This window comes from Mirounga leonina, unplaced genomic scaffold (genome assembly GCF_011800145.1).
Source record: "Mirounga leonina isolate KUSES-001 unplaced genomic scaffold, KU_Mleo_1.0 Mir_101595, whole genome shotgun sequence".
Classification (NCBI taxonomy): domain Eukaryota; kingdom Metazoa; phylum Chordata; class Mammalia; order Carnivora; family Phocidae; genus Mirounga; species Mirounga leonina.
The window spans coordinates 16,942,636-16,969,553 of NW_023270158.1; the positions used below are offsets into that span (position 1 = coordinate 16,942,636).

General features: G+C 36.6%; 1 protein-coding gene across 9 annotated transcripts in view; it reads right to left on the reverse strand.

Annotated features, from left to right (window-relative positions):
* Nucleotides 1–26,918, reverse strand: part of DMD (dystrophin) — a 1,717,438-nt gene that overhangs the window by 789,512 nt on the left and 901,008 nt on the right. For all 9 annotated transcript variants that reach the window (XM_035001266.1, XM_035001277.1, XM_035001248.1 and 6 more), the window contains one exon: nt 23,907–24,082. In XM_035001266.1, coding sequence (XP_034857157.1) covers nt 23,907–24,082 — 176 coding nt within the window. The remainder of the gene's footprint in view (nt 1–23,906; nt 24,083–26,918) is intronic.

Sequence of the window (26,918 nt, forward strand, 5' to 3'; positions counted from 1 at the left end):
GTAGTATCGGTTCAATTCTTAAATTCAGTATCTCAGAATGATACCATGTTAACTGTGTATTTGAGAACAATAACATTATTTACATTATTCTTAGGGGATTCTCCAAGAAAAATAAAGTATGTGTTACGGAAGATAAAGTCTATGGAAGATTGACTAAATTAAGGTCAAGAAAGCTGGATTCTTGAGGTTCCTAAACTATGGCCCATGAGCCAAATCCTGCCCACCACCTGTTTTCGAAAATACAATTTTTGGGGAACACAGCCACCCCCATTCATTTATATGTCGTCTATGACTGTGTTCACAATGGTGGAGCTGAGCAGTTGCAACACAGACTGGGTGGCTCACAAAGCCAAAAGCATTGACTATTTGGCCCTGTACTCAAGTTTGCTGACATCTGCTAGACACTAAACCCCTTTCTTAGATACACACTAGGGAATTAAAGGTAAGAGGATTCTGATATAAGACAATCGGTATCATCTTTTTAACTCCATTATGTGTATGTTCATGAAAATGTGTGTGGCTATTAAAATGCCCCTTCATCTTTTGAAATAATCATTAGCACTTTACACAATTAGTATTCCATAGTACATAACATGAAGAATGGCTAAAAGGAAAACCAGACATTGCATCTAATTAGAAATATTTATTCTGTTTAAAATGTATTAAAGTCTCCAAGTATGAAGCTATGTTTATTTGGCTTGGAATCAAACATGGAAAACAGTAAGAAAGACCTGGGCCTTTGCCTCTTTTTCCTCTTCTTTGCGTTTATGTTAGTCAAGTTTCTTTCCTTATTTTTCTCTTTCTTCCTAATCCAAAATTAACTATCATTTCTGAAATTTCACAACCTTTTTTTTTTTTTTTTTTGGTAAGTCAGTCTTTTTCTGTGGGTTTATTGGTGATTTTTATTACTGGGCCTGTATTTTGAATTCCTCAGGGTACTCGTAATTTCCACCCCCAGCAAAATGTCATCTGTTGTCCAGCACTCTGTACGTTTCCAGTAGAATATCAATGCATTAGACAGACAAGGAAGTCCAAAGTTCCTCAGAGAGAGAAAAAGGACATATTTTGCTCACTGCTTTCATCCTGGAGAAGAAAGGGTAAAGGGTTTTTCCATTTGATTTATTTAAAATCTGCACATAACTCCAGGTAAGTTCTTCAGAAACACAGGTTATTATGCTTTAAAAGAATATAGCCATAGGAGGTACAAGGATAGTTTTATTCCCTCAAACAGCAGTTCCTGAAGTGTGGTCTGGGAACCTCTGGGGGTCCTTTAGGTACTTTGAGCGGGTCTGTGAGGTCAAAACTATTTTCATAATAATACTATGATATTATTTGCCTTTGTCTCTTTCTTTCTCTTTCTATGAGCTTTCCAGAGGCTATATTATGAGTGATATGGCAATAGAGTGTAGAAGCAGATGTCAGAGTCAGCTCTCTTAAGGTAAATACTAAAGCGATCCTCAAAAAGGTAAAACAATGCCACTGTTTTCACAATCTTTTTTGTTGTAGAAAATAGTTATTTTTCATAAGATATTTGTTACTTTATATTAACATGGAGTAAGCTATGATAATCTTTAAGTGAATAAATAAAGGTTACAAACATTTCTCAGTTTTAATGTCCAACATGGTAAAACCAGAGAGAAATTGTTGAAAATGCTGGAAAACCATAGAAAAGAGTAAAAATCCTCCTCCTTCCCCTCCTCCTCCAATACATTTAACATTTCGAATTTTCTCACAAGACTGAATTGAACAGCTCTTGGTTTCCTGGATGCAGGTATGTGGTCTAAGAGCAAATGTACTTGGAAACGGTAGTTTGGAATGTCACCTGTTCCTAAGGAAAACAGTGGATCTTATTTAGATTGAGGAGGGTGTGGTGGTTTTAACAGGGAGCCCCTCTGAGTAACTGAGGTTGAAGCTGAACCATGAAGTAAACATGCCTAGATGAAGTCTAGGGGAATAGCTTTCACACAGAGAAAGAAACTTCCTTCAGGCAGTAAATACAGAGAGATTCAGAGGAACTCAAAGTAGACTACTGTAACTAAAGTGTGGTAAGCAAGGTGGAGAATGGAAGATAAGGCCAGAGGACCATGGTAGGAGTTTGACTTTTATCTTAAGTGCAACAGGAAACCATCTACTCAAGGGTCCTAGGAATTCAAAGGGAGGAATGACTACCTTGGAGGCTAGAAAATATGTTCCTTAGACAAAGGGGGAAAGCACTGTAGGAGGAGGATCAGCATAAACAAAGGCACAATGACGTAGAAGTTCATGGCTTGTTTGTTTCCATAGTGAAGAAATGTGGAAGGGGATTGGCAAGACAAAGTACTAGAAAGGTAGGTTTTGGGTCAGGTATTGCAGAACTCCACGTGCCTACAAAGGTTAAAACATACCCTCTGGAGTGCAAGAGAACCACTAAAGATTTTTTAAGTAGAGGTATGGCATGATTCTGTTTATTTTCTAAATAATGTATTTATCAGTCATTAAGGATATATAATGAAAGTACTTAGTTAAATAGGCTGTGTAAATATAATAACTTTTACTGAATTATCTCTGCATATTAAAATTTGATCATGAATAAAATTCATTAGTGTATTATTTATTCAACCTTCCCCATCAGTGATTAAATTCATTAAATATTGTGTATAGGGCACAGAGAAACTTAGCAAGTCTACATAATAGATAATTTAAGATTAGCTTTGACCCATAAAGTAGGCTATTTAATTTAGCTAAGTGCACCTTAAAATTAAAAAAAAAATAGTAGAATCCAAATGATAATTCCAAGGATTTTTTTTTTTTTTTTCAAACAGACTTAGTCACATATGGCAGAGTCAAGAGACTGTGAACTAAAATATAAATTTCCTGGTTCCTAGATCAAGAGGACAGACAGCAGACTGACATAGCCCTGAAAAAAATTGTCTATAGGTTCATGAAGACTGAGGGTAGTTTCCCTCTTCACTGGGAGCTGACCAGCATTACTTTCCTGCTGAATATAGGCGCATTATGTTTCTATTCTCTAGAGAGAGTTGATGGTTTCTAAGCAACTGCCACATCATTTTGTCACTATATGACTCAAAAAGCAAAGTATAATGCAAAAGTGAGCAGCAATAAAAGGCCATCAGGTAGTAAATATTGCATATATAACACTTATGTTATATACTTATTAGGGGAAAATTAGGTTACCCTCTCAAAAGAGAAGCAAAAAGACCCGTGCCTAAATTACCCTGGGTAACAAGGGATATACAGATAGAAATTTTTAAAAAAACATTTTGAGAAAATACAAACATACACAAAAGTGTAATAGTATGATACTATGATACTATTACCTGTAATCCAGTTTCAACAATTACCAGTATATTGCCAAACTTGTTATTTCTGTATTTTCTCATTCCCAACTATTTCTTTTTTCAGGTTTATTGAAGCATAATTTATATAACGTAAAACTCACCTATGGTAGGTATATACTTTAATGGCTTCTAGTAAATGCATAGAGTTCTATACCATCACTACACCTTCCTCCCTTTCTCCTTTCATTGGTTTCAACTCCAGCACAATGTTGAATGTTGAAGTACTAAAAGTAGATATCCTTGTCTTATTCTTGATCTTAGGGTGAAAACATTCAGCCTTTCACCATTATGAATGATGTTAGCCATAGGTTTTTCATAGATGACCTGCACCATGTTAAGCTCTCTTATTTGTTGAAAATTTGTTTCATAACTAGGTGTTAGATTTTACCAAATGCTTTTTTCTGCATCTCTTGACATGATCATTTGGTTTTTGTGCTTTTCCTATTAATATGGTATGTTACAATAATCACTTTTGGATGTTAAGCCAACTCTGCATTCCTGGAATAAATCTCACATGGTCATGGTATGTAATCTTTTTTACATGCTCTGGATTCACTTTGCTAAATTTTTGTTAAGGAATTTTGTGTTTATGTTTATGAGGGATATTTTTCTATTAATTTATTTTATTGCAATATATTGGATAGTTTAGATCAGAGTAATGCTGGTGTTACAGAATGAGTTGGAAGTTTCCTCCTTGGGTGCTTTTTTTCTGAAAGGATTTGTGAAAGATTGGTATATAAAAGAATTTTTTATAAAAAGTTCATGAGTAAATCATCTGTACTGGGGCTTCTTTTGTCAGAAGATTTACAATTACTAATTTAGTTTCTCTACTTATATTAGGTCAATTCAGATGTCCTACCTTTTTTGAACCTATTTTGGTAATTTACATCTTTCTAGGAATTTGACCATTTTATGTAATTTGGAGAAATTGTGGCATAAAGTTTTTTATAGGATTACTGTCTAATCCTAATTTCTGTAGAGTCGGTAGTGATGTCCTCTCTCCTCTCTTTCCTTTATGATTTTGGTAACTTTAGTCTTCTTTTTTTTTTTTTCTTGGTCAGTCTAGCTAAAGTTTTGCCATTTTCAAAATCTTTTTCAAACATTAATGTTCGGTTTCATTGACATTCTCTATTCTGCTTTTTATTTTATTGATTTCTGCTCTAGTCTTCATTATTTCCTTTGAGTTTAGAGTGCTATTCTTTTTCTAGTTTCTTAAGGTGAAAGCTTGAGTTATTGATTTGAGAATTTTAACCTTTTCTAACACAAGTGTTTGAAGTTTTAAATTTCCCTGTGAACACTGCTTTAACTGCATCCCATAAATGTTGACATGTGTTTTTATTTTCACTCAGTTCAAAATGTTTTCTAATTCCCCCTGTGATGTCTCTTTTAACACCTGGATTATTTAGGTGTTGTTTAATTTCCAAATATTTTGGTATCTCCCAGATTTCCTTCTGTTGTTATATTCTAACATAATTCTGATATATTAAGAGAACATGATTTTTATGAATTCAATCCTTCTAAATTACTTGAGATTTGTTTTATCACCTAGCATATGATCTATCCTTGAGAATATGCCATGGGCACTTTAAAAGAATATGTATTCTAAAACAACTAGATTCCTAAATATAAGAAACTAGTGGTTGCCAGAGGAGAGGTGGGTAGGGTGGATGACTGAAATATGTGATGGGGACTAAGAGTACACTTATTGTGATGGGCACTGAGCAATATACAGAATTGTTGAATTGTTATATTGTACACCTGAAACTAATATACCACTGTAGGTTAATCATACCTCAATTAAAAAAAGCCAAAACAGAAAATGTATTCTGCTGTTATTTGGTAGTCTATAAATGTCAGATCAAGTTAGTTGATAGTGTTGGTCTTCTATATCATCGCTGATTTTCTGTCCCACTGACTGACCAAATACTGAGAGTGGGGTATTAGATCTCTAATAATTATTGAGTTATGTTTATTATTCCCATTTGAACTCTGTTAATTTCTGCATCATAAAATGTGGGGTTTATTGTTAATTATGTCTTCTAGTGAAATGACCCTTTTGTAATCATAAATGCCCTTTTTTTGTCACTAGTAACATGTTTTACCGTAAAGTCTATTTCATCAGGCATTAGTATCACCATTTTTTTATTTTCAAAGTATGTGTGTCTTTGGCGCTGAGGCATTTTTTTAGACAGAATATAGTTGGGTCTTTTAAAAAAATCCAGCCTGAAATATCTTAATTGGAATTCTTAATACATTCACACTTTATGTGACTATTGATGTAGTTCTATTCAAATCTGCCATTTTGCTCTTTTTTTATGTCTCATGTCTTTTTTTTATATGTCTCATAGTGTTAACCACATTCTTTTGTTAGTTATTTTTGTTATACAAATTTAATTCCTCTGTTTTCCTTTTAAACTATAACGTTATTTTCTTAGGGGTTGTTCTAAAGTTTACATATGCAACTTTATTTATCATAGTATACCTTAGATCAACTAATTTAACTCACTCCCATTAGGTTGGCTATCATAAGAAAAAGATTAAAAATATTGGCAGGCATATGAAGAAAAGGGAACTCTTGTATGCTCTTGGTGGGAAAGTAAATTGGTACATCTACTATAGAAAACACTATGGAGGTTCCTCAAAAGGTTAAAAATCAACTACAATATTATTCAGTGATCACACTTCTGGGTATATATCCAAAGGAAATGAAATCACTATATCAAAAAATTATCTGCACTCTCACGTTCATTGCAGCATTATTCACAGTAACTAAAGTACAGAAGCAACTTAAGTGTCCATCAACGGATGAAAGGACAAAGACAGTATGGTATACATAGATACACAATGGAGTATTATTCAGCCTTAGAGACATCCTGCCATTTGTGATCATGTGAATGTACTTAGAGGACATTGTAGTAAGGTAAATAAGCCAGACTCAGAAAGACAAATATTTATGGTCTCACTTATATGAGGAATCTAAAAAAAAAAAATGTCAAACTCAGAGAAACAGAGAGTAGAATAATGGTTGCCAAGGGCTGGGGGGTGAGGGAAGTGGGGGAGATGTTGGCAATTGGGTATAAACTTTCATTTATGATGAGTACGTTTGGGGGATCTAATGTACAGCATGGTAACCACAGTTAATAATAATGTATTGCATACTTGAAATTTGTTGAGAGTAGATCTTAAATGTTTTCAACACATGTACACAAATGGTACCTATTGGAGGTGACAGGTATGTTAATTAGCTTGATTTCAAGGTATACTTGTAACAAAATATCACATTGTACATCTTAAATATGTACAATTTGTCAAGCATACCTTAATAAAGCTAGGGAAAAAACCTAATTCTAGTAAAATATAGAAACTTTACTCTGATAAGCTCCATTTTCCCTCCTCCTTTGTGCTATTTATCATCATATTCATTGCACCTATGTGTAATAACACAAAAATACAGTGATATAATTGTTTTATGCAAAAATATGCCTTAAAGACAAGACCATACATCTATATTTGTACAGTCTTTTATATTTATGTGCATATTTACTGATTCTGTTGCTTTTCATTTGTTCATGTACATTTGAGTTAGTGAATAATATCATTGCTTTCAGCCTGAAGGAGTCCTTTAATTTTTTTTTTCTTGTAAGTCAGGCCAGCTAGAAAGAAATATTCTGATATTTTGAGAACATCTTTATGCACTTTCTAAAGAACAGCTTTCCTTTATCTGAAATTCCTGGTTGACAGTTTTTTTTTTTTTTCTTTCAGTACTTTGAATACATCATTCTACTGCCTCTGGCCTTCACTGTTTATAAGAAGTAATCTGCTAATTATATTATATTTCCTTGTATAGAATGAGTCATTTTTCTTTGACTGTTTTTAAGATTTCTATATTTGTGGTTGTATTTTAGTAGTTTGATGTTTCTGATCACTGATCCCTTTGAGTTTATTTTGTTTGGGGTTTGTTCAGCTTCAATGTTTTTCTCAAGAGTATGACCATTATTTCTTCAAATAATTTTTCTGCTTCTACATCTTTCTTTTCTTTCTGGAACCTACATTGACAGACTCAATGTTTTCCTATAGTTCTGAGTTTCTGGTCATTTTTTCACTCTTTTTTCTTTTTGTTTGGAAGATTGGACAATTTCTATTTATCTTCAAGTTTATAGATTTTTTTTATTCTCCCATCCTGAATTTGCTTCTGAGCCATGTTTAGTAATTTTTAAAATTTCAGTTATGATACTTTTCAGTTCCAGAATTTTCACTTGTTCTTTTTTATAATGTAGAACTTTTTTGATATTCCCTATTTATGTCCTTGTCATCATACTTTAATTATTTAAACATGGTTTTCTTTAAGTTCCTAAAAGTATTTATCATAGGAGCTTTGAAGTCTCTATCTGCTCAGTCTAACATCTGGACCAACTCAGAGGCAATTTCTATTGCCTGCTTTTTCCCCCTTTAGTATGGTTTATGATTCCCTATTTCTTTGGATGTATCACTATTTTTCTAGAAAAGGCAACATTTTAATACACTGAAGGAGCTCCAGATTCTGATTCCCCCCCACACCATCAGTGTTGTTACTGAAGTTTTAATAACTTACCTGGACAGTATCTGTGGAATGTTTCCCCATAGTGTGTGACTGCTAATATCCTTTCTCTGTTTTAGAAAAAAAGAATATGCTTTGTTTCCTAGAGATCAGTAGAGCTTAGTTGTCTTTAGGCAATGAGGCCAGCAGTTGAGCTCCAACAACTGCAGTCAGTAAAATTTCTAATTTTTGTCAATGAGTCTATATGTGTGTTAGGCAATGTATTCAAAGTTCAGTTTTTAAGTCTTCCTACAGCATTATATGGAGATTGTCCAGCCCTGTATGACAGTCTCATTTTTCATCTATCCCTGAAAAATCAAATGTTTGGCTAGCTGTCCAGTCAATTGTTTGCCCTAATCAAGACAGCAACTTTGGGACAGCAGAGTTGCTAGTTGGCCCAACCATTTGTTACCTAAGTCTCTACTGTTACTGTGCTTCTGGGCATGGAGTTTTAGATGTTTGGCTCCACATAAAATCAGCCCCTCTGGAACTGAAGCTGCTGGTTTTCATGTTATACTACTTCGATTTAACCACTATGCTGACCAAGCTGGGAATGGGCAGGGGGAACAGTCCCAAACAAAACACCAGATTTCTACTGTTCTTATTCAAAGTTCAATAGTTTTCCATAAATAATCACTTTCCAATATATGTAAGCCTTTGATTTCCAGAGTCATGTAATACTTTGTCCACTTTTATTGTTGTTTTTTGGGAAGTAGATATGTTAAGCTACATACTTCACTATCCCAGAAGTCCTATTCCCAGAGACTAAGTTCTAGGCCCTATTCAGGTACCAGGCACAGGAATACCCAATTTATTTACATGATCGCTAACCATTACAGCTACCCTACAAGATATGTACTATTTTCCTTATTTTTTTAATGAGTAAAATGAGGCTCACATAGTTTAAGTATCTTGCCAGACAAACAAAAAAGCAAAGTAAAAATATAAACACAAAAGTACCATGCTATTTACTTCCAAAGGAAATAAACACAAGTAGGAGCATAAGGGATTATTGCCCAGCACTTAGTTAGCAGGTTTATGTAATTGACCAACCTCAACTCCATTTATTTCCACTGTGCAGTGGAAAGGTTAATTGGCAAGAAAATAAGCTATTTTGTCATGGGTAGACTCTGATCATTTCAAAAATCATCTGTTGATTCATAAAGGTAGCATTTGTGCTCACATGAAATCCTGATAAAAATATGACTGATATTCTTCACTGAGTTATATCCACAAAAACCATCTCTAGCAACAAAAGATCACTGAACAGTAATTTTAATCTTAATTCACATTTTTTCCCTAAAGATTATATTTATTTATTTGACAGAGAGAGACACAGCGAGAGAGGGAACACAAGCAGGGGGAGTAGGAGAGGGAGAAGCAGGCTTCCCTCCGAGCAGGGAGCCTGATGCGGGGCTCCATCCCAGGACCCTGGGATCATGACCTGAGTCGAAGGCAGACCTGAGCCACCCAAGCACACCTTAATTCACATTTCTTGATCCCTACTGGACACCAATATATTCACAGTTACATAACATTCCAGAATTTCCATTTCTTTTATATCTATCAACTGCTTCAGAATCTTTCAAGTTCTGAAACTCCACAAACAAAACACACATTCAAGGATTCTCTTGTCCCCTTTATTTTGTAAACCAACTTTGCCTCTTTATCTACTTCCCCTTTACTCAGGCTTCTCTAGCTTTCTTTCTTTACTAATTACCCAAATTCTACATCATTAAAAATTCATGAATACATCAAAGATAGTATTATCCCTAGATACTGGAGGAAGCACAAATCTGAGAAGATACAGGCTTCAGTCTCACTAATTGGCTGAGGGAGAGGTAATAAAGGTAGTAGGGAACACTCACTTGTCAATGTGTCTTGTCCCGGCTGTCCTTGTCAGTTATTTTGTTCACTTAGGTAAAAATAATCATAATGGAAAAGGCATGAGCTTGGGGTCAGAATCACTGATATTTTTTAGTTCTTAATCTTTCTATAACTTTGATCAGCCTTGGTAAAAAATCTTAATCTTTCTGAGCTGCAATTTGATAATTTGTACAATGGACATAAGAATACTGCTATCTATCCATTGCCTACCATGTCACAGTCAGGTGAGAGGATGAACACACCTAAAACTGAGCTGTTGTGAAGATTGAGGGAATATTTGTAAAACTCTTAAAGACTATTTTGTAGTGTAAGCACACAAAACTTAGCATCATTAATATTTTTTTAGATTTATTTGAGAGCGCGCACGAGCGAGAGCGAGAGAGAGAGAGCGGGAGCTCACAAGCAGGGGGGAGGAGCAGAGGGATAGGGACAAGTAGACTCCATGCTGAGCATGGAGCCTGACACAGGGCTCAATCCCATGACCCCGAGATCATGACCTGAGCTGAAATCAAGAGTTGGACGCTTAACTGACTGAGACACCCAGGCGCCCCTCAGTATCATTAATATTAACTCCTGTGACTTCCAAGTTTCTAGCTTGGGCAAACACATAAATAGTGATACCACTCACATATTTTGTGAAAGAACAGAATATATTCAGTGTTGGATAGAATGATTTTTGAGGTGGCTTCCAGACATGAAAGAGGAAATGCCCCATTAGAGGCTAGATATGTTTGCCTAATCCGGAGCTATACGCTGGACTGAATATTAAATTTAGGATCCAAAATAAGTGATTGTGGCACAGGCTACTTATCTGCATACTCTATGATCCATTATTCCCTTCTTCTCTGTAAGAAGAGCCCAATGTTTAGCTGCCTAGCTCAGAGACTATGGTCATGAGAATCAGTTCCGACCAACAAGATGTAAGGAAGGGTGTTGTGTGGACTTCCTGTGCAGTTCCCTAAAAGGGTAAAGGCATTCCCATTCTCTCTACTTCCCAATATTGCAGCCCGAAAAGCATATGTGATAGCTGGAGAGCTAAAAGTTATCTTGGATCATGACGATAAAGGCCTTATCAAGGGATGGCAGATTTTGAGATAGAAGGAGGCTTGGTGTTTGACACCATAGAGTAATGATGCCAGCCTACCTCATTGCAGATTACTTTTATACATGATAGATGGATACATTTCTATCTTATTTCAAGCAGTATTTTTTTGTGTACCTCTGGATTTGATTTCTAACTGATAGGGAGAGCTAACATCTGTGGCTATGGATAGCAACCAGGGAAAGTATATAGATTAAGAGGATATGATATGTCTTAATAGCGTTGAGGAAATGTCACTTAGAAACATCAGGATTTAAGGGGGAGATGAAAGGAGGAGTGCAATTAAAAAAGGAATTCTGCAGAAAAGTAGGAATAAAATCAGATGAAATTAATGACATGGTAGGCAAGGTAGCACAAAGTGCTAATTTGGAAAGTGGTCAGTTAATGCCAGCCGGCCTACTGTAGGATTGAGATTTGTCCAGTGGATTTAACTGTAGGAGATCACTGATGGCCTTGGCAAAGATATTATCAGAGCAGTGGTGGGGACCAAAAGCAAAAAACCAAAACAAAACAAAACAGATAAAAGAGAATATATGAATTTAAGTACTAGTAACTATAAAGAGAAGAATTTAAATGGGAATAAAAACGAGGAAAGGGAAGTAAGAGAGCTTTCTCATCTTGGGCTGCCCAGAATCTGAATATCCTGTATATGTGGGGGGGGGATTCCAAGGTCATTATGGAATAAAATGGAGGAAGTTCAGTTTTCAAATCTGGAATGAGTGACGAAGAACTCCAAGGTACCATTTCCAATTCTTTCCAATAGCAATGACATTCTTCACCCCCTGTCTGCAGGGGTGGGGTGGTCTCTGAGAGCATGCAGATCCAGGGTGTGATTTGGACTATATAGTTCCTGAAACTGAGCCTCTCCTTTGCTCTCTGTCCATTTAGGAGTTGGTGCTCTAGCCTTCTCTTTGGCAATGGGAGCAGGTCTTTATCCTTCTCATAAAGTTGATTTTTGTTTATATTAAACAGAAGTGGATTCTGCTATTCATAGCTAAGAACTCTGTCAAGTACAGTGGAAAACATTATGAAAAGAGTATTTATAATTTATTTTTTAATCTAGGAGCTACAAATGTTTACTTGGTCAGGGGTAGGGAGCCAGTAGAATAGGGTGAGGATATGTTTGTGTGCATTCGGGGGAGAGAGAATAATTAATGGGAGCCAGGTTCCTGTGAAATAAGAGATAAGGCCTTCTTCAAAAAACAAGAAGGAGATAGTTATACATTCACCGTTATAACAGTAAGTGAAAAATTCTTAGATTAGCAGTTCACACATGTATGGTGTTTTCCATTTTAGAAAGGGCTTTTAAAAACATTTATCATAGTAGAGAAAAATATTTTAACTTATATTAGCCAATGTGAGAAAAAGCTTGTGATCATTTTCGATTTCTATTAATGGTTAACTGTGATAATTGAGAATTAGTAAAATAGAAGAGCCTTGTTCAAGAAAACATGAGAACAGAGTCACACACATATCAAAGGCATGCTTTAATTATATTAAATCCAGGGAAGGAATCAAAGTGATCAACACATTTCTATCTCAGGACTTGGGGTTTTCCCTTGGGCAGAAAGGTAATCCACTGACTCATGGATACTGTGTTCATTTTTAGCAGTATGAAGGTTTGCAATTCTAACAAAAAGTACTTTGGAAATGATTGCTTGTAGTAAGACCTATGTCTCACAGGATAGGCTCTGACAGTAGACAATATAAGTTTCCTCAGCAACAAGGAAAATGAAAAGCATGTAAAATGCCCTTTGGCCTGTTTTAAGCCACTGGTGGCTTCCAGGTGTATCTGCTGTACAGATGGACAACAGACAAATTTTAGACATCAATAACCTTAGAGGGAGAGGGAATTTACAGGATCTCAAGCAAGGAGTCTTCCTGGGGCAGGCTTCAGTCTGTGCTTGTTTCTCATATTCCAGTCTCTCCACCTACAGTATCTCTAGCTATTGAACACTTGAATTTCACTGAATACTGTATCCATGCTTTAAATATGCTTGTAGACATCCTTTCTTTCACCAGGGTCCTATACATATATAGGGGCATGGGGACATTTCTGATCTGTCATCAGTATGACGGGAAATTTGAGCCTAGTTTCCTATGTGTTGTAATCAATTTAGTCTCCTGATATATCCCCAGTATTTTGTTTACCAACCCTTCTGACTTAGGATAGTTAAGGGGGGGTAGTCTGTGCTCAATGGAGATCACATCTATTACCTCAGTTCGTTAGTTACCACTAGTACTCATCTGCCACAGTGGCTTCCTGACACCGGAACTCCTTCTCCACAGTATCACTTATTAATACGTACCCTGGGAACTCTGTTTCGATTACCAGCTAGTAAGTCAATGAAGTAAGAAAGGGATCTCACTGAGTTAGGTGACTGGGAATTGCTACCATCTCTCCATTGAGGAAGAAAAAAGGCTCAGTGTCTTCAGCAGCTTTGTCTTCCTCCTGATGTTCAGACTTACACATCCAAACACATGTTCTCTGAACACCTTGTTTTAGATGTTCCACAGGCTCCTCAAACCTGTCATATCCCAAGGTGAAGTCTGTATGTCTGATGTGTGTCCCTCTTTCCATCTGGGTTCTCCCTCTTGTATTTCCTATCCGAGCTAATGCATTCAATTCAGAAATGTGGATAAGGGGTCATCCTAGAGCCCTCCCTTCATCACCCCCATCTCATCTAATCAATTACTAAGTCCTTTTATTTTCATCTGCTTAGTGTCTTAACTCTGTCATGTCTTCATGAATTTTATTCAGCTCAGACATTTCTCATCCTTAATCTGAAAAACTATAGAACTACTTGAGACACCCTACTGTTAGCCTCAACCTCTTCATTTCACCCTGACCTCAACTATCAAAGGGGCCCATGTGCTTCCAAATCTGAACTATTTGAAACCTTCCAAGGCCCTTCTATTCCACACCAGGAAAATGTTTGAGATACAAAATCTTCCCTGACCTGCTCCATATTGACTGCTCGTATCACACCATACTTCGTCCTTCAGACATACAAGAGAAATCCTCTTATTAAACTTGACTAGGATGAGTGGATAGGTAGTCTTAGGGAAAAAATGTTAAATCGGAGGGATTACATAGAGTTGTTTAAACATATTTAAACATTTTATTTTCTTTTAGAACATATTCGCCTCTAATTCACCACTCATTTGGTATGGGGTCCAAGACCTTTCCTGAAGTAAGGATCCACTGACTGAAGTGCCGCATACTCTTTCTTACATAAACCACTCCCCTATTTCATCATCTAGGACTTTCAGTTTTGGTTTCTTCAAAGTAGAATAAGTTTTAGAGAGATTAGAAAGAATCTAAATGAAAAAATCTTCTTGACTTTTGTGATTTCTACCCTCTACCCCCAGTCTTAAATAGTTTCCTCATCTATATCTAATCGAACATTTTTTTCCCTGATCATCATTATCAAGTCTTTCAAAGCATTCAACTTAGTTTTCATAGAAACCATAATTCTTTCTCTTTGCATTCCCATTTTAATTAAATAAAAATATAAAAAACAAGAATATCTTTTATTAAACAGGTTGGGAACAACACATCGGTGGCTCTTGGAAATGCTGCTCTTAAGTGGTGGGAGGCAAGGTACGTGGTTCCAATAAGGCTACTCGAAAAACTTTCAAAAACATATAGGTTATTAATATCCAGCATTCAGTTTGGAATAAAAATTGGGCAGTTGGTTTTTACATACAGAATGATGAACTCATTTAAATGAAGATTTAAGAGAGCTTCTCTTTTCTAAACTGCACGTAGTCCTTCAACATAGCCCACTTTTTCTTGTTGCACTGATTTTACTCATGTCACTTTTTTCCCTCTGGCATGTCCATCCATTCGTTCTTCATTTGACTCCTGACATCCTTTAAAGCCCATCCCAGAGATCATCCTCCATTACCAATTCTAACTCCTACCTCCCCAGGCCCCTAAGAGTTCATAGAAGGGCATGAATAAAGTGCACCCACATGTGTATCTATAGAGTGATATTGTCTGTACCAGCCTATGCAACAGCATGTTTGGCTCCAGCTAGTCAGTTTCACTAGAATTTGCCAAGTTGCAAAGAATAAAATATGACATAAAAAGATTAACTATGAGGCTAATTTTTCATAGTCTTTTGATGAAGAATTATGAATGTCCTTGAAAGCTTTTCAAGAGTCATCAGATAACAGATGGGAAGAGACCAGATTTTCCATAGACACCTGTGGATAATAATATCTGTATGATCCTCTTTGATCAATCTAAAAATAGCTCTTTGATGATATGGATTGCAAAGTAAAACATTTTGTGCTTATAGATTAGATGAAAATAAAATACTCAGTCTCAAGGTTAATTTCTTATTTCACCTAGAATTTATTAGTTGTGATACAGTAAAACTGAGGTAAACAAATGTACAAAGTATTTGAATCAAAGAGTTTTTTTTATATAAAAAGCTATGGAAGTTAAAATCATTTGTCTCTCAAGAGTATTAAATTCAGGGGGATACCTAAAACATGAATTATTAACCCAACTTCTTTAAGGTTAGAATTGATCTAGTCCAATTTCTAGAGCTAAAGATGATCCATGAAAATGTGTTAATATTATTAAAAAACATTGAAAAAATGGCTCTGGCTCTGTACCTCTATTTTTAACCTATGTAGCAATGTCAAGTGTAGAGATTTATAATCCTAGTTTAATTTGAATGTAAATAAAAATCTTAGAATTTAAACTGAAAAAATGTTTTTTTAGATTTTCTGCTAAGTACTGTGGGCTCTAGAGATGAGAATAAGCTATTGCCTGGCCCTCATGAAGCTTTCAATCTTGCCAAGGAAGATAAAACACATGTGGGTAGGCTACATGATAGATACATAAAGTGTAATGTGTTATAAAAAGGAGGAAAAAGAACTTAAGAGAACAAACTGCTTCTGCTCGAGAACAGGAAGTAGTACTCACTGAGAAAAGAATGCTTACGTTGGGTAGGATTTTCAGAAAAAATTATGAGAAAGGCAATTCAATCTCAAAAAGCTAATCAGGTCATTTTATGCTTGGGACGCAAGCTGAAATAATGAGTATGATGGATAACATGTTTGGAAAGCTAGATCAGAACAGATTCTATGTCCTATCCCCTTGCTGCAAAGCATGGCCAGCTAAGGGAATGGGCTTGCTAAGTGAGTGGTTGATGGGCAGAAACTGGAAGTACATCCTAGAGAATACTACAGGTCAAAGCTAAGATAAGTAATGCAAAATTGGATCTAGAGGAAGGAGGCCAGAGGACTCTCAGCGTTTACATCCTAGTTCAAATACTTGCTAGTTATGTGATCTTGGGCAAAGAACTTGAGCAGTCTGTGCCCCAACTGCCCTTCCATAAAGATGAATATAAGGAAAGAGTTGTTAATGAAGATTCTATGAGCTGTGTAAAGCACTGGGAACTGCACCTGGCAATATTAAGTGCTGTCACCACCACCACCACCACCACCACCACCATTTTACGAGCATCTATATGAAGTATTATAAAACAAATGTCTATGGGAAAGCAGTTAATATAAATGACTGAAGTGGGACAGGTGTGGCAAACTGAAGAGTAAGCTTGCTTGCCCAAACCAGTGCTTCGCAAACTTTCCTGTGCATATCAATCACCTGGGAGTCTTGTTAAAATGCTGACTACGATTAGATCCTGCATTTCTCAGCAACTCCCAGGTGACGTCTGTGCTCTAGTCCAGAGACCACACTTTGAGTAGCAAGTCTGAAACATCTCTTATTCAGATGCAGCTGACTTATGCCTTGAGAGAATGTGGAAGTGAGGGCCCAGTAGCCAGATCTGAGTTTTCTTTTTTTTTAACTTTTTTTTTTAAAGATTTTATTTGAGAAAGAGAGAAATAGAGAGTGCATGTACAAGCAGGGGGAGCGGCAGGCAGAGGGAGAGGGAGAAGCAGGCTCCTGCTGAGCGGAGCGCCCGACGTGGGGCTCCATTCCAGGACCCTGGAATCATGACCTAAGCCTAAGGCAGATGCTTAACCGACTGAGCCACCCAGGCGCCCCTCAGATATGCGTTTTCAAAAGGAGACAGGAGCCCTTGTTTTAGAAAATATGAAGCCCCTTGATGTTTAAATGTTGGCAATTATTTCAAAAACAGTGCCTCTGTAAAAACACTACACACTTTCCAAGCTGGATTCCACCTGTGGGCACTCAGTCTGCAAACTCGGGGCTGGCTGAAGAAACCAGGGAAGTTCAAGTACAGAGCAAGTAGACTGGAATTAGGGCTGACAAGATCCTGGGGGCAGAGTAGGAATGTGTGAGAAGGCTTTCAGTACTGGTTTAACATGGGTATGCCGGGTCCATTGGAAAGATTACAAGTACTATAAAGAGATTTCTAACTCATACTAAAATTTTTGATTTTGTAGGAAATAGGGTGCTATACAGAAGGCTATTTTGGTTAGGGGAGCCTGAATTTGTCAGGAGACAAAATTAAAGAAGACTTAAGAGAGAACAGTTGTCTCACAAAGAGTGCACAGAGTATATGAATTGCTAATGGAGATTTTCAAGAAGAGGTCCTACTAGGCCTACTATAATGAATTAGATAAGGCTCATTTCTAATTAACAGCATCTATTTGCATGCAAACAATGAACTAAGGCCTTTAAAAAACAATTTCTTCCCTTAAGTACATTTAGGAATGCTTCCCATTAGCTTATTTACACCATTAATTTGCTTGGCAAACTAGCATAGATTATATGCAGGTAAACTTTGGTTCACAACATCAGAAGTAGAACATTTAAACGAATAAGAAGTTACAGATTTTACATGAGTCTTGCACAATAGGGCTTTTTAAAAGACCTAGCCTTACTTTGAACTTTGATGTATAACTGAAAGATTTTTGTGTCCTTACAAAAGGAATGTAAAAACATTTTCCCCTAGGACTGCTTGCCAGAAAGATGCCAGTCTTTGTTTCAGAAAGGGTTACTGCCCTTTCCACACACTGTTCCCCACTAAAAGATTTAAATCAGAGGCCCTTGGAGAAACGGTTGATTTCAAACCTGGGGCAGGGAAAGTACACGGTGAGCTTGGGGCATTGAAGCCAGAAGCTCGAACAAGTTCCCACTGGTCAAATTTAATAAAGGTGAGGATATCAACAAGAATAACTATAACTTATCGTAACATATTGACTAAGTAAGAATCCATAAATGCATACTGATATCAAGGAGAAAAGTGAAAGCTTTTCTTTTTAAATAGAGGAAATCAGCTTGTAGGTTCTTGTCAGAATTCAGAAAAAAATCACCATCTTGCAACCCTAATGTAGCGAGTTTGGGAAGGATCGTCAAAGGATATTAAAGCCGTTAGGGACCTATTAATTTAAAAAAAATGATACTTTACAACTCAAGATCTGATGGACACCACCTTAGCAGCATTTAGAGTGGGACCACCTCATTTTATGACCTCTGATGTGATCCGAAGTACATACCGTCTTTTATGAAGTATTCTTGCCAAAAACATTTAACTTGCATCTTTTCAAGTCTCAACATCCAGTTTACAAAAAAATACAGTGAAAAGAGAACAAGCTAAATGACATAATGAAGGGTAAAATATTAGATAAATCCAGAAAGGTGAGATTTTTTTTTTGAGGATATTGTACCAGACTCTTCCAAATGTCAGTATCAGTAAAAAGAAAAAGCAAGTGGGAGAACTATTTTCCACTAAAAGACACTGAAGAGGGGCACCTGGGTGGCTCAGTTGGTTAAGCGACTGACTCTTGGTTTCGACTCAGGTCGTGAGCTCAGGCTCACGTGATTGAACCTCAAGTGGGTCTCCGCACTCAGCATGGAGTCTGCTTGAGATTCTTTCTCCCTCTGCCCCTCTCACTGCTCCTGCTCTACCTTTCTCTAAAATAAAATTTAAGACTGAAGAAACCTAATAACTGAAGGGGATCATAATATGCCACTTGGGCGTAAGAATTATTTTGAGTGGAAGGCAACTGAGATAGAGCAGACACAGGAAAAGCTCTCTACCCAGTGTATTTCTGCCTTAAGGTAGGGCATACACCTGCCCTTGTGAAGGGATTCCGCTGTCCCTTTTCTGGACCAGGAAGAGCAGACGACTTTTTATCATTAGAGGTAGCAGCACGGACTTGAATCTACTTATTACTGACATATCCTTATCTTCCATTAGTTTCCCCATATATTTGCCTTCCTGCAATCTATCACCCCTAGAAGCCCAAACCCATTTCTTTTGTCTTGTCACCTCCCTACAATTTAATTCTCTTTGTTAAAATGGTATTTAAGCTCTTAGGTCTACCGCTTCTTTGGCTTTTCACTTCTTTCCTATGAAGCCCCCTGTGCCACATTAAAAAATTAACATCAAATAAAATCTGTATGCCCTTTCTCCTATTAATGTGTCTTTTTGTCAATGTAACTTGCAGTCTCCAGATATTAAAGCTAAGAGGGTAGAGGAGAAAGGTTTTTTTTTTTTTTTTTTCCTCTCCTACAAAACCAAATGCAATACATAAAACGTGATGGGACATTGGTATGAAAACCTCAAAGAATGATATGAAAGACATTTTTGAGTCATTTGGTCTATTTGGATATGGGTGGGATGTTAAACAATAATATGGTATTATGTTTAATTTTCTTGAGCCTGGTAAACAAGCATGGCTATATATGGCATGTCCCTATTCTAAGGAAATACATGGTGAAGTATTTAGAGGTATAGCATAAGGGTGTTTATAACTTACTTGCAAATTTTAAAACAACAAAAAATGTGTGTGTGTGTGTGCATGTGTGTGTTATTGCCTATATTAAATAAATAAAGGCACACATGGGGGAGGTAGGGAGAGGGAGAAAAAAATGGCAAAATGTTAGCTATTGAATCGGGATTTAGGAGAAGGAGAAGAGGGTATATGGGTATTCCTTATGCTACTTTTTTCAACTTTTCTATATGCTTGTAATTTTTTATTTAAAATGTTGGCAAAAGACAAATTTCAAGCAGTGTATTCGATCAGGTGGCATTTAGATTAAAACTCTTATTCCTCTAAGTACAATAATTGCTTTATCTCTACAATGGTGGAAACAATACCATATTTGCCTAAAGGGAAAAGGAGAGATAAATTCTTGAGATCACTTTTCATTGCTATGGATTATGATTCAAAGATTCCTCAATTTAGGGATTCTACTTCCCATCACCTTGCTGACCTCTTCCATTCAATCTTTTATCAACTGATATTATTCTAAGTAAAATGGCCTCCCTTATGTTGTCAGCTATCCATTGCTCAAAGGCCTGCCTACCTACATTCCCTTGACTGGTACATCTCCTGGGATATCCAGAAAAAAAGGAGTGTATCAAGATAGTGACGACATCATTAAAAGGACTGAGACCACAGTACATGATAATGAGGTCTGGGCAGAAAAACAGCTAGCCAGTCATAGTTAAGATCCTTTTTTCCTTATGCTATGGAGCCCTCTGGCAATCTGGCGATGCCTGGGACTCTTCTCAGAATCATGTTTTTAAGTCCAGAATATAAAAAGCCAAGAACTCCGAAGAAAGTCAATTGTATTGAAATACGGTTATAAAACTACTAGGAAATATTTTTTGTGATATAGCAATACATGTGCTTGTTTATTATTAACACATTGATAAGATCTTATGGAAGATCTGATAACTGATACAATTTTGACAAGTGGTAACGTTGAACAATACTTTGAGATATGTGTAGCTACTCTACTGAAATATAAAAATATCTGTGATTTCACAGGTACTCCTGGTATTACTCTGGTTTGTTGCCTTTATTCAAAATGGAAGAGAATGCTCAATTTCCATTAGAGGTTAGCAAAAACAGAGGTATTTTTTTTTACAATTCAAGCTCACGGCACCCCTTGAATCCTACCAATGGACCTGGGCTTAAGAATCCTCATTACATAGGCTTGCTTTGTTTTAGCCTATGATTTCCTTTATGGCTGATAAATTTTCATTTGCATCTTCTTCATTTACAAAGACCATATTGGTGGCTAAGCCATCATTAAACTCATTATCCTGTCATGCTTAAACCTATAGATGCTATCCAGTTCCTCTGCTACATAATTGAGGCAACAGTGAATTTTGTCTTCAATTGTATACCTAATTGACTGCATTTTATACTTCATTTATTTCCAACATAAACTAACCTTAATGGATGTCCACTGCTATTTGAATTTGTTCTGGGATTTTTCTGCTCATATTTCTGATACCTTGCATTTTCAAAAAGAAGGGTTTAAAATTATGTAGCTGTAAGGCTCCAGTTTTGCAGATTTTTTTTTCTGCTTAAATTGTGTACTTTCTTTTGTATGTGTACATGGACTAGGAAACATGAAATATTTCCAACAGCTGCATTTAAAGCCCATTGCAAACTGAGAATACTGATGTCAACTTGAATGGTCATTTTATTTTTCACCTGTGCAATAAATAACCTCTGGTTCCTGCTGACTTTTCCTTGGGTTGCAGTGAAAGCATGGCATTGATTAATAATAGTTTCATGATTACAGCTCTTCCACTATTGTTAGGTTAACACATTCTTTATATGTATATTTTTTTACTTTTACTTTATTTGCTACTGGATGCTTGGATATAGCTGTTAGTGTATTGGTAGAAAAGGCACTTCTATTTTATTACTTTTTTACATTTCATAAAATTTAAATGATACAAAAATTCTGAGGAAGTATGCCATGAAACTGATCTCAGTGGAAATTTAAATATGCTAACATTTATTTTTAAAATGTAGCGTGAAGTAGACAACTTTAAAAGCTGAGTTAAAAAAAAAAAACCCTCAAGGAAGCTGATCTTGACTTTTTAAAGCACAAAAGTACAATATTTAATGTAGGTCAAAATGTTTAAATGGAAAAATATTTCTAACCAGTTACAGCCAAATCCCTAGCTGTAATTAACCCACAATTTGTGTAATATTTCATCACAGTGTCAGCATACACTACTTTCTTGTAAACTTAGAAGGATCTAAAATTTTAGAGCTTATTTGGTGAAACAGTCTTAAGGCCCTATGTTTCTAAGTTCTGATTTTCATTTAGAAGTCAGTAATAGATCACTTTTTCACCTGAATTTTTAAAACCTTGTTATCAGAGAAAATATTGACATGTTGTATCTAAACATAATATGAGCAGGATATTTAGAGATGAGAAAAAATACTTTATATATAATAAAGAAAAAATAATCTTCCAACCCATTTAATCTACTTTATGAATTCAAGTTATTAATTTTTAGAGCAGGCTATGCAATTTTCCTTAATCTGCCCATTTGTTAACATCTTATTTTAGACTGGATTGACTTTAGTTCAGAAATGATATTATACAGGTTTAAACCTGCTCATAGTCTAAACATATCAGTTATTTAAGTAATGATATAGTTTTGTGTTTAATAGAGAGATTTCAATGTGGGAAAAAAGTATATGATTTTCCCGAGGAAGCAGTTTCACCACCAAGTTTAGACCTTTATTTTCCATTATCTCTATACAAAATTATAATTATTTTCTTTTTTTTTTAAGATTTTATTTATTTATTTATTTGAGAGAGAGAGAGTGAGAGAGAGAGAGAGAGAGCACAAGAGGGGGGAGCGTGAGAGGGAGAAGCAGACCCCCTGCCGAGCAGGGACCCCGACGCGGGACTCGATCCAGGGACTCCAGGATCATGACCTGAGCCGAAGGCAGTCGCTTAACCAACTGAGCCACCCAGGCGCCCCAAAATTATAATTATTTTCTAGGGCGCCTGGGTGGCTCAGTCAGTTAAGTGTCTGCCTTCAGCTCAGGTGTGATCTCAGGGTCCTGGGACTGAGTCCCGCATCGGGCTCCCTGCTCGGCAGGGAGTCTGCTTCTCCCTCTGCCCCTCCCCCCTCTCATGCTCTCTTTCTCATTCTCTCTCTCTCAATAAATAAAAATCTTTAAGAAAAAATTATAATTATTTTCTAAGCCAAGATTCAAACTAAAAATGTTTTTAGATGATGCTATTATTTTTAAACTTTATCAAGAGGTGTGTGTGTGTGTGTGTGTGTGCAGGTTAAGTAAAGCATCCCTTTTGTAGAGGAATATGAATTTTATCTACTTTTTGAATAATGCAACAGGAGCAAAGGCGCCAAGAGGAGGTGGGCAAAGACAATGGACCTAATTCTGAAACCTTTCTAATATACCCTCACCAAAGACGTTCATCAATGCGTTGTCCTAGCTTTCTGAATATTAAAAATCACCTACTATGTAGATGATAGGTAGGAAGCAAGAGCTTGGCAATAGAAGGGAGTTTTCATTGTTGCAAAACAATAGTCTCATTTGGTAAATAAAGGCCAAGTCCTCCCTTATGAAAAAGGCAACATTAGCATCAACAACTGGAAGCATAATACAAAATCCCATTTATAAAAATATCTATGCCTTCCAAGTGTGGCAGCATACATTTGGCATTCTGGGCTTTCAGGACCTTCCAAAGGAAAGTTAAAAGATGACTGAATTCAGCAATAACCTTTCTGAGGTTTTATTTGCCCCTTTATTTTTTGCCCCTTTAGATTTGACCATTGTCGGCCCAAGTCCCTCTTCAAGCATGTACTGACAAACGTAGTGGAACTAAAAAGTAAATATGACCATCTTGGTTTTGAGTATCAGAGTCACATTTATAGCTGTTCAAAAATCTAGCCAAATCGCAGTCTTTCCTACAAAATAGTCATTTGTTATTTCCTTTTGTCATCTTCTTTCAAATAAATGAGCCTCAGCTTGTTAAAACCGGAATATACTGAAGATGTTCATATTTGAACAATCGCTTGGTGTTTAAAACACACTTCAAAGTTTAAAATAGCAAAGTGCTATTTCACTAGCAGCAGCTACATGTTTCAGGACATGAGACACAGAAAACAAATTCATTATTGTTACTGATTAACAGTTGAGGGGCTCCTTCCCCTTACTGCTTTTCACCCTGGTTCCAATCTTTCAGAGTCTTTTTTAGAGGACAGCTTAAATAGCTCTGCTAAAATTTTAGGATTCCTATTTTTATCTGTTATCCTACCTCTTTTTTCTTTCTACCAGCTGTTTGCAGACCTCCTGCCACCGCAGATTCAGGCTTCCCAGTTTTTCTTGCAGAATGCTTGCATCTGTCTTGGAGGACTGTTGAATTACTTCTTCCCCAGTCGCATTCAATACCTTGACAACAGTTTGCCGCTGTCCGATGCCATCCTGGAGTTCCTGTAAGAGACCAAAAAGGCAAAACAGAAATGAAGCCCTACGTCTTTTTATTTGAGAAAAGATTTAACAATGTGCTACAACATGTGGTTCTACGGGGAGAGACAGAAATAAAAAAGCGCCGTGTGAAAGTTTCTCTATGAAACTGACATGCCTAAATCCAAAGGCTACAAGGCAGAAAGATACCTTTTATGTGTCAGTAAAAAAAGCACCCTCTCAGTTCAGCTCTGGTCTTTCTATTTGTAAAGCTTGTCAGCTAGACGATGGTATAATGTCCTACATATCAATTAGTTGGAAACCTTCTCAAGAGCAAATTCGATTTCTTGTCCCCACAAGGATGCTCCACGTTTAATAGTCTATGAAGTGTCGTAAAATTTCAACATGAAAAAAGTATTTTGATTTCTTAATGACTGTCGATAGGAGAGGTGAAAAAGAACAAACATAACTTTAGCCATAGTATTTAAAAAAAAACAACCTCTAGAGATACTTAAGCAAAAATGCATTGCTATATTAGAAGGAGATTTATTTCAAATTCTGTTTCCATCAAGGTATTTTGCATTATAAAACCACATAAAACAGAATTAATTGCTTTCAGGGGCAGCCTATCAAAAAATCCCTAAGGTACAGTGATAAATTTTAAAATAATCTATAGCCACCAGAACATTTTTATGAGTCATTGATGATGTCAAGATGAAATACCTTCCACTTTTTATCCTGAATGAAATTTTAAGAGTAACAGAAAAGGACTGTCATTAAAAAAGAGACTACTACAACCAAATATACATAAAAACAAAAATGCTCTTTACCATTACCTAAAAATGGCACTCTACTATTTTTTTTTAAAGATCATCCAGAATGTTTTAGGCAATTAAAATAATCCAGTACTAAATCTGCAGGTTAGAAAATGAAATGATCTGAGAACTTGAGATCCCTACCACATTTAAATCAAAAGGGCTCACAAATTCCCACATACTAATAGCATAAAGTTAGTATGCAGAACACTTACCTGATAGATGTGATTCTCATGATCTTGTATTCTTATATTTCCCTGTCTTTTGAGCCAATACCAAGGACATAGTAAATGCCAGTCCATGCTTGCCAAATAAATGAATGGATGCATGTCTTCTGAGACTGGGTCAAATCTAAGATTCTTATTCCACATAAAGAATTTTTTTTTTTTTACTACTTTCGTGTAATATTATTTTGAATACTAGAATTTCTGGTAGTATAACTTTAACAGTTAAAAGACTCAATCAATCAGCAAAAATGATAACAAGGCCATTATTCCAGGGACCACAGTGCCTCAAATGAACATAAAACTATGCAGTTATCGAACTGTTCATAAGCCTTCCTCACTATACTCTCTTACATGTACGAGATATGCTCTAGTGAACATGTGGTATTTCCTTGCAACTAGTTGATTTTGCACCATTACTTGAATCTCACTCTTTACCATCCATTCACACCGGGGTGGCGTGTGACACTCACTGTTACTTGCTTAGTAACGGGTACACTCATTCATAACAAACTGTGTCAATATTCCTATTATACCAGACATTCACTGAGGTCAGAGACTGTGTCCTATTCATGACTGTGTCCTTAATGCTTAGTCCAGTATCTGGCGCATGGGAGGTTTGGGTAACTATCTGTTGAGGGAACGCATGCATGTCTAAATAAAGGAACTGGGGGAGGAAGGGAGACGTTCAGTTTCATCACTGTCATGGTATCATTAGTATTAATACTTATCAGGCCTCCTAGAGATTAAAAAAAAAAAGTTCCATTTTCTAGGTTTCAGGCAGTATATAATCTAGCTGAAGAGGTGAGACACAGTTGTGAAGGATAATTTGTTGTACTCCATACAAGAGAGAAAGCAAGATGCTCATAAATGATGCACCAGAAGAGGGATGATTTCAGTGGAAGGATGAACAGAAGATGACTCTGGGGGGATGTGAAATATGAAGAATGGGTAGACCTGAGAAACGTGGAGGATCAGGGGGGTTAGCAGATGGCAGGAGGCAAGGCCTATGGTGTGCCATTTCCATGATGTGATCAGGAGTATGTATGTGGGCTCCATGTCACTGTATGGGAGGGGGAGTGCAGGGAGAGGGGCAGCCCTGGGTGGATCTTGGGCCTCGGCAGAGAGGACTTGGCTTTTCATTACGGAGTTTGCAATGCTTTGGGTGGCAAAAGAAAATAACTTCCGTTGTAAGTACAGGAGTATTGGAGCTAGAGCTGTGTTTCTGGATAATTCTGAGGCAGAGTTCAGGCTAAGTTTAAGACAGGGACACAGGGAAAACACTAGGACAGGATTCTGGGAGACTGGTATTGGGGTAAGACTAGACTTTTGATAACGCACCAGAAAGGAAAAGATAAACCTAATACACTGTTAGGGCAGAAGCTACAGGGTTTGTGAACTAGCTGGATCATGCAATCATGCATGACTACTGGAATGGGAAAATCTTTGCCTAAAAGACAGAAGTCAGAAAAGTAGAGAAGAAAGATTAAGACTCTGATTTGTACCTTCAGTGGTGTCCAATATCCACACCTATTCGTAATATTTTGAAAAAATGCCTGGAGTATGTATTAGATGTGTGCTATAGCATTGCGTCTCAAACTTTAAAGTTTTAAAAGAATCTCCTAGAGAACTTGCCAAATTGCTGATTCTGGTTTAGTGGTTCTGTGGAGGGCCCAAAATTCTCTACTTCAAACAAGCTTCATGGGGACGCCGATTCTGCTGGTCCAGGAACACCACACTAGTAGTCGGATGACAGAATCTTTGTTAAGAATTCTTGGTGGTGGTTTATAATGCTATAAGCTAAAACTGCTTCAGAATTTTTAT